Source organism: Myiozetetes cayanensis, unplaced genomic scaffold, assembly GCF_022539395.1.
Source record: "Myiozetetes cayanensis isolate MyiCay16 unplaced genomic scaffold, myiCay2020 scf4, whole genome shotgun sequence".
Classification (NCBI taxonomy): Eukaryota; Metazoa; Chordata; class Aves; order Passeriformes; family Tyrannidae; genus Myiozetetes; species Myiozetetes cayanensis.
The window spans coordinates 1,338,837-1,347,100 of record NW_026087631.1 but is presented as its reverse complement, the minus strand read 5'-3'; the positions used below and the strand labels follow the sequence as shown (position 1 = coordinate 1,347,100).

The window sequence follows — 8,264 nt, the reverse complement described above, 5'->3', positions numbered from 1 at the left end:
CTCAAAAATCTTACAAATTTAGAGCTCAGATAAAGACTGTGGACCTTCTTTGTACCACTTGAAGAATATCTGCTAGAAGTTTAATAATCATAAAAATTCAATATCTAATGAAAGGTTAATGTGTTATGGCAGATTCTTACATGAGGCAAAGTATAATGGGGTTTGGAGGGCAAACTGACTCAGACAGTTTGTCAGCAACTTGCACTTGGCTTCTGAGGCAATGGGATAATTATCTGTAGGGTGTCAAGTGGGCAGCTGCTGATAGAAGAGCTTTTAAATGGCGCAAAGACCCAGGTGACCTGCTGATCTAAGAATGATGAAATAATCAGATTCCATCACTTGCTGTAACAAGCTATTACCAGAGCAGTTATTTTAGCACTGCTCAAAGCCTGTGGAGCTCAGGCACAGATAGGGCATGTCCCAGTGCATCCGTGACGTGCATATCTTTTAAGCAAGATGAAGCCTTAAATAACACTATTATTTTGGGGCCTCACACTGAGATGAAAGATCATTAGGATTACCCATAGTGCCATTTAGACCACGTTCATCAATAAACACAGCACGTGCAGCAAAAGGCGCAAGTGGAACGGCTGTACCCATACCAAAGTAACAATTAGTCCTGTATCCCACTGTGGTACATCTACAGCATGCCCAGTCCACAGCAAGGGGAAAACACCAGAAAAAAAATGCTGTTTGCCTCACAGAACAATGCCTGGTTGTTTTGGTGGCATTGCAGGACCAGTATTCGAACCTCTCAAGATGCTCCATCACATAGGAGGTTATATTACATGGACTGACCAGTTCACACTCACCATTCCAGCTGGACTGTGCTGGTCTTTAAGCAACTGGACTTTTCAGTGGAAAAATATTGCATCTGGAAGAGGGTTTTCTTTTTGCTAGGCAGTTTTTCACACCAGTCAGGCTTAGCACCAAGTTTGGAAAAATTATTTGTTGTTATTGATCTTTCTAAAAAACAGATTTGTGAAAACTGTGACAAATCTAAAATATTCAGTCTGGGAAGATACCAGAAACTTACTTATTTGCCCTTTTAAGGTTTCAGGATTTTGTGATAGAGTATTTGATAGTAAGACCTTACACAAGTCTGCCTTAATTGTGTTACACCGACTGTCCTTTCCTTTTACTCTGATCTTCCACTGAAAACATTGCACAAAGCAAAGGTTTCCTCAGATTGGCCTGCTTTAGCATAGTCTTTGTAGTGTTTATCAGGGGTAGCTCATGAAGTGCGACATCCTCAGTGAAGAAGACTCACAAGTGGGTACCGGGGTCTGTAAGGCATTAATTCATCAGCAGGACAGAGTGGAGTGCTGGCAAAAGTATCAAATAGCAGAATGCAGATGAACACAAGGGAGAAAAGGGATTTTGTAGCAACCCTCAAACTGAGTGCTGATCTAGCCATAGAGAGCTCAGGAGTATGGGGTTACTCTTTGGGGTTTCTTCTTTCCCACATTCTCCCCCTTGTTGGTGGCACTCAGCAGAAGAGACTGAGGCAGGAAATAAACAACAGAACTTAACTGATCAAAGTGCAATCACAATCTGATAACCAATGCAATATGGTAATACCAGCAAGGATATCAGACATGATGAGAATTTTACACCCCCCCCTCCATATTTGAATAATGTGCATTTAGCAAGGACAAATTCACTTAATTTCTGTCCTTTTTCTCATTTATTGGAACTCATGCCTGTATTTTAAGAAGGTCTATTTTTAAAAGGATTCTTAGACTGAATTTTGATTAAAAAAAAGAAAAAGGCCTTAACAAGTTCCCCAGAGCTTTGCACTCTGTGTGCTTCAACTTTAGATTCATAATTCCTCTGCATCTTTCGGGCATGGCATCATTTGGAGTAGAATCATTTAAGAGCAATGCATTTCCCTTGAATAAAACCATCTTTGTTCTGTTTTAAAACTATAGGAGATAGAAAAAAGGAAAGCCCTTCACATCTAATCTGAACTTCAGTGACAATGGCACTATATTTGAAAGCATTTATCCCGAGTTCTTCCGAAATCACTTAAAATCTCACACGCACCGAGGCATTCGCGATATTTCAGTGAATTGTGCCATGTGTAGTCATTACTCAGTAACAAAAATATAGTTGTACCATTTAACTGTCACCCAAGGCCTGTTTCAAAGCCTTATATTTCAGTTCAAGGCAAAGTAAGCGTCGGTTACCTATTCTTTTGGGTGGCATACTTCATTTTAATAGCACTCGGCAAGAATGAAATTTCAAGGGGCCGAGTGAGCCAGCACCCGCCTCGGGTTAGGCTTCCCGCTGCTCTGACCTCCAAACTGCTTTTCAGAAAATGAGCAAGCACACCAGCTTCAGCCGCCACAAGATGGGTGGCAGTGATGCAGAAGGGCTGAGGAACTTCTGGGAAAAGGTCATCCAAGAGCAAACCAAGCAGCAAGAGGCCGAAGAGTCCAGGTTGAGCAAAAGTGCCCTGAACAAGTAAGTTTGGTTTGTTTTTTTTTTTTTTCCTTTTGCACGAGACTTGTCATCATGTGTTTTAAAATAAGGTAACCTGTTATTGTACTGCTTTATTCATAGCACAGATTGTGTTCTGGGTCTTTGGCACTCTTCCCCCTCGCAGCTGCTTGTCTCGTATTACTGTGGCTCTTCTGCATGGAAACTCAGACACCCCTCACCCTTAAACCTCATGGGCATTCTTCAAAGGCCTTGGAGCACAGCCACGAAAAAATAAAGCACTTTGGCATTATGGCTTGTGACAGCCAGAAAATATCAGGAATTTTACCTGGAACTGGTACAGCTACACAAATAAATGAAATAATATTACATTAAAGGGACAACCACACACTTTAATGTGTAGGATAAAAAAACCATGGCATCTTTGTCATGTTTAACAGCCCTTCACATAATATAAGCCCAAAGACAGGAATGACACGACAAGATTTTCCAGTTCAATGGGAAAAATGGTGGGTGTTTTGTTGTGGTTTTTTTTTTGTTCTGTGGGGGTTTTTTTAGGTTGGTTGGTTGGTTTGGATTTGATTTGGTTTTGTTTTTTTACAAAACAGCATGAAACAATGGGACTGCCTAGAAAGAGCTGTGATTGTGGTATAGGCACTCTGCACAAGTGGGGTAGACTGCTTCAAATATTTGTTCAACTTGTTGCAGTTCAGGAGTTTGACCAAGGGTCTCCTGCACAGGAAGTGCTAAAAATGAACAGAGGATGAGAAATGCTATGTCTCTTGTGGTTTTCTGTTGTGCCTTCCTCCTGAAGTTAACAAAGATTGTCCTGCATACACTTTCCTCAAAGCTATGGCAATTCCCATAAGTTAATTTGACTTCAACAAATTGGAACGTGCTGCTTTAAGGGCTGTTTCTTTTTACAAAATTCCAAGTACTTTGACCCTAGTGTCCAAGAAGGAAGCTGCTGTCATCACTTAAAAACTTGGAAATCGAGATCTGGGCAGACCTTGTGTCCCAGCAAAGTCAGAGGCAGACAATCCTGCCTCCAGTATCCCACTACATCTACTCAGTAGTAATCCCAAAATGAAATCAGAAAGTTGCTGGAGAGAAAACATGTGTGATAAAACCCAGGAAGACTTTGAGGTTCACTGGAAGCTTTGTCAGCTCTAGATCACAAAAAACTACCTCAAGAAGGCATTGCAAACAAATCGCAATTAGTGGCGTAGATAATATCTGTAACTTCACAGAGCTGCAAATGTTAAAAGCTTTTAGAAAATCTTCTCTGAAGAGAAAAGGAAAAAAAAAAAAGGCAGGAAAAGAACTGTGAATGTGTCTTAGCATACATATTCAATATGTCTTAACTGACTGGTCACAACTGAAATAGACCCAAGCAAGTTCCTTCAAGGTCACTTACTCAGTCAAAGCTCAGATTGTTCATAAAGTGTTCTCTAATTTGGGAAAAAGATCCTTTCATTTCATTGCAAAACCTAGAGGTCTACCAGCTCGTGTGAATGTCACCCTTGAAAATTACATGGCTTTAAGTAAAGGCAAGTTCTTCCTTAGTGACACCTGGGACACTGGCTGACAAGGAACATTGTAATTTTCAATGGCAAACTTTCCCTAACTGCACCTCTTCCTGGGGCTTAACTATATGCACAAAAGAATAGTGAAGTAGTTTAAAAAACACTCTAAAATCAAACTCAGAGGCCAAGATAACACAAGCATCCATGTGAACCAGCTACTGCTGGGTTATTCTCAGATTAAATCACTGGCTGCTGTTCTTTTCATCACACCAAAGGTAATGTAAAAACCCATATGTTCAATGACGCATTTGGCATTACCCTATGATGTCTAACCTTATAACATTGCTGAGTCAGGTGTTTCAAAACAACATTTCCTTCTGAAAACAAGCCAGGCAAAAATATCTTGCAGTGGTCCTTAGAGATCTTCTCTTCTGTTTGTACTATAATAGTGTCTTGAAGCTATGTATCTCCTCTTGCATGTGACATCAATTCTTTTCATTAAACACATACAGTTTCTGGGGAGGCTTTTTTTTTTTTTCCCCTAACCCAAAGGACGTATTTTAAGTTCTCCTTGTTTTTCTAAACCAGGGGGCCTGGAGGGAAGAAATGGTATTTTTTTTAATTGACACATTGAATGACCTTACTGCATAGGCAATACTTCAGTGTAGCTTTGAGAATACCCCAGAGAGAAAACACAGTTCTTCACAGTGACAGTATTTCAGCAGTTGTTTGACTCATTTGGAATCCAGCAATGTCAACCACTGATAGCATCAGCACTATCCCTTTCTCCCCTGCATTCCCAATCTAGCAAGCTAGAGAGATGTGTAATTGGTAAATAAATACAGGACAAGTGCTCTGGTGATGAAAGAGAGGAAAGCCTCGAACCTGCTGAAAAGCCCTGGGTTCACTGGAAGGATTTGGCTCAGTAACTGCTAAGCACTTGTACTCTCTTTGCAGACTCCGCCAGGAATGGGCTCTGCGGCTGGAGAGGCGAGCACGGCAGGTCCAGGCACACATGAAAACACGGGATGAACAACTGGCACCACTGTCTATCGAGGCTCTTCCCTCACCAGACAAAACTGTTGCTTAAAGCAAGACCTGGGCCCAGCTCTAACCTTCTGCATGCACCTGTAACCCAGCAGCCACACTGCCCAACAAGCCAAAGGTCAGAATCTGGCCCTTTTCCAGACTACTCACTACAGCTACCATCAAAGTGCTGCTGAAATTCAGTGCAAGAATAATGCCACGGTGCAAAATCTCAAAAAAGAAAAAAAAAATGAAAAAAAAAAGGCACAGAGGGATAGATGAGAAGCAGGCAACTCTAATTCTCCATGATATGTTGTTACTGTGATGTGTTGGGACTCTCTTATGTAGCTGCATTTCCAAGTGACAACAACATATTGCTAGGAAAGAAGGTGGCTTCTTTAATAGGGATAATACATGCAGACAGCTGCATGCAAAATTGCACATTTCCATGTGCAAGCTCACAGAGTCTGGCTTAATGCAGGTGTAAGATGTTCTGTCTGTCTTGATGAGCTGCAGTGAAGAGAGTTAAGGATTAGCATGATAAGCTGGACAGGAGGAGAAATTTCTTCTTTAATGGAATCAGAAAAAAAAAAAAAAGAAAAGAAATTAAAAAAAAGAACTTTTCTGATCAACATATAAGAACATTTACAGATCTTAATCATTAAATGAACAGAGGAAATCAGTTTAACTTTTTGGGGATAAGCAAGAAAAAGGCTACTGAGGTTATTATGAACCAGTCTGACAAATGTAGGAGCAAGTCAGTATGAAAGAGAGTTTGAAATAGAAGGCAGAGAATCAGTTCATCATAACAGCACAGGAATGCTTTGGAAGGTATCACTTGCTGTAACTGGTGTGCACTAATCCTGCATCTTTTTCTAGGTCATGTGAAACACAGCTAGGAATAACCAAACACTGGGTAATAACAGCATGCTCTGTTTACCTATGTATCTCTGTCTCTAAATACTATAACTTCTGGATTAAAACATTTATCTGTTATGTTTTCAATTAATCTTTAGTATGCAATAGAAGAGTCATAATTCCAAAACAACTATTTTTCTCTAACCATATTGTGCCAGATAGAATTTTACCTTGAATCTTTGTTTATACTAAAGAAATAGATAGAAGTAAATTTAATAAATTTCAAAAAAAGTAAAACTTTTTTTTACTTCACAAGAATATTTTTATCATTATTTTAAAACAGTATTTAATTAAAACACAGTTTTATAAAATGTTGCCACTTTTACAAAGTGACTTTCTCCCCCAGAAAACACAAGATTTCACAAAAATGTTGATTATTTCATGAAGAATTAAAATGTTGATTATTCCATGAAGAATTAAAAACTTATAAATGTTATTCTGTTATTTAAAACTGAAGGGTTTGTACTATCAGTTTCTTTTCATAAAAACTGACAAAAAAAAAAAAGGCAATTTTTTCCTTCAGGGGTTATTTTCTATTAGAAAAGTAATGCTGAAAAATAATAAAGTTGTAGGTGCTTTTGCCTTTGCAAACTGGTCTTTTTCTTCTTTATTAATTTATTTCCCACTATTCCCCAAAGAGTTCTTTCCTGCAACCTAATATCCTGGTTTTGACCAGGACAGAGTTAGTTGTGTAGTAGCCATGAGGGGCAGAGCCTGGAGCCACCTGGAGTGTCTTGGTTGTTATTCTGCACCACCTCAGATCCCTGGGAGTGGGGGAGAGGGGGATAGATTTAGCCAGGGGGCAGAAATAAGGAATTCTGGCTTCAGAGAAGCAGGTGGGCTGTGGTTTCCAGTGGGGAGCAAGAGTGGCTATGGAGTGGTTGGGGTGGGGAACTCATCATGTTCACTGTGTCACACCATGTGGTGCTGGTCCTGAGCTCTGTTGTGATGAAGACCACTCTCTATTTGTACACTTTTCTTATTAATATTGCTGCTGTTTACTGTTTGGTTTTCTTATCTCATTGCTGTTTCCAGTAAATTGTTCTTATCTCCATCCCTAATCTCTGCCTTTTGTCTCTCTGGATGGAGGGAGGGGAGTAGCTCATGGTTTTCTTTTCAGTGGAGGTACTAAATTGAGGAATACTGTTCCTAAACCATGACACCCAAGTTAAACATTTGCTTTGGTGAGGTAGGTCAGCCTGAACCAGCTGCCCCTTACATAAAAAAACTAGCAGTTTAACTTACTGCAGCAGTAGCTAAGGGACATAGACAGGGCTACTGAAATGGAGAGATGTCAGATTCTCCACTTCTGAGAAACAGATCTACTGGATCTGATAACTCAACCACTGCTTTTTGCTGTTGTAACGCCACCCACACCAGCACAGCTTACCTCTTCTCTATCTCAGTGTGATGAGAAGACACAAGAAAAGCTGTTTCAATAGGCATGTATGGTTCTTCCACATTTAATGTCACTGTTTTTAACTATTAGGAACACTTTTATGGCAGTGTATCTGACTGCTTATGAGGTTACATAAGATACAGGAGAAAGACCACACAAGTAGATGAAATTCTCACAGAGCAATTTTCAGCACTCCCCAGTGAGTACCCAAAAACAACCTAGGGTCTCTGAGGCATAGTTTTCCTATAACGAGCTCTGAGGACATCCAGGGATATGTGAAACCATTTCCACCACAAGCAGTCGGCATCAAACTGACTGCAGGCCCAGGGAGTGTTGCGGGCATTATTTACGTTCCCAGGCACACAGAACCCATTTCAGCTGTGAACGTGTTTGTGACGCATCCACTGCAGCACAGAGTGTGCTCATCACAAGTGTGAAAGACTAAAATGCTCCCACGCTTTGCAGAAGACAGCTCTTTGTGAGCATGCATTAGTCATGCTTACCTGTTCTATCACGTATTTTACAGGACAGCAGTGACCTGACACCCCCTTGGTGTTGAACATCCGCTGTTCCTGTTCCCAAGTGTGGGTGTTCATCCATTTTTCACCGCTACTTGCACATCCCACCAGATCAAGAAAGGTATCAAATACTGGAAATAATGAAGTCTAGCAGTCAGATGTAGCCAGATATGCTGGCTTGCAAAGTGGAAAGCTGAAGGCGGGCAAGAAGGTGACAGATAATGTTTTGTTCTTTTGCTTTGTTCACTGAGTTGGTGAAACTCAAGCCTGAACTTGTGCATTTCAGACACACCTGAAAATGTTAAACCTGGTTTTCGATAAAAAAATTCGAGCAAACAGAAATCAGTTTGAGTTGCTATATGTATATAAAAAAGCTGTCTTAATCATATATGCAGCCCAGATTGATAAAACAAGATATCCAGCAATTATAAGCTG

At 40.3% G+C, this 8,264-nt stretch overlaps 1 protein-coding gene across 1 annotated transcript; it reads left to right on the top strand.

Annotated features, from left to right (window-relative positions):
* Nucleotides 1–2,320: 2,320 nt before the first annotated feature.
* Nucleotides 2,321–5,058, top strand: LOC126647558 (protein FAM240B-like). Its single transcript, XM_050329860.1, has 2 exons — nucleotides 2,321–2,466; nucleotides 4,926–5,058. The coding sequence occupies exons 1-2, from the start codon at nucleotides 2,321–2,323 to the stop codon at nucleotides 5,056–5,058; spliced, it is 279 nt and encodes a 92-aa protein (XP_050185817.1).
* The last annotated feature ends 3,206 nt before the right edge of the window (nucleotides 5,059–8,264 follow it).

Coding starts and splice junctions, on each gene's coding strand:
- LOC126647558 (XM_050329860.1), top strand. CDS start 2,321: ATGAGCAAGCACACCAGCTTCAGCCGCCACAAGATGGGTGGCAGTGAT. Junction 2,467..4,925: donor AGCAAAAGTGCCCTGAACAA/GTAAGTTTGGTT, acceptor CTCTCTTTGCAG/ACTCCGCCAGGAATGGGCTC.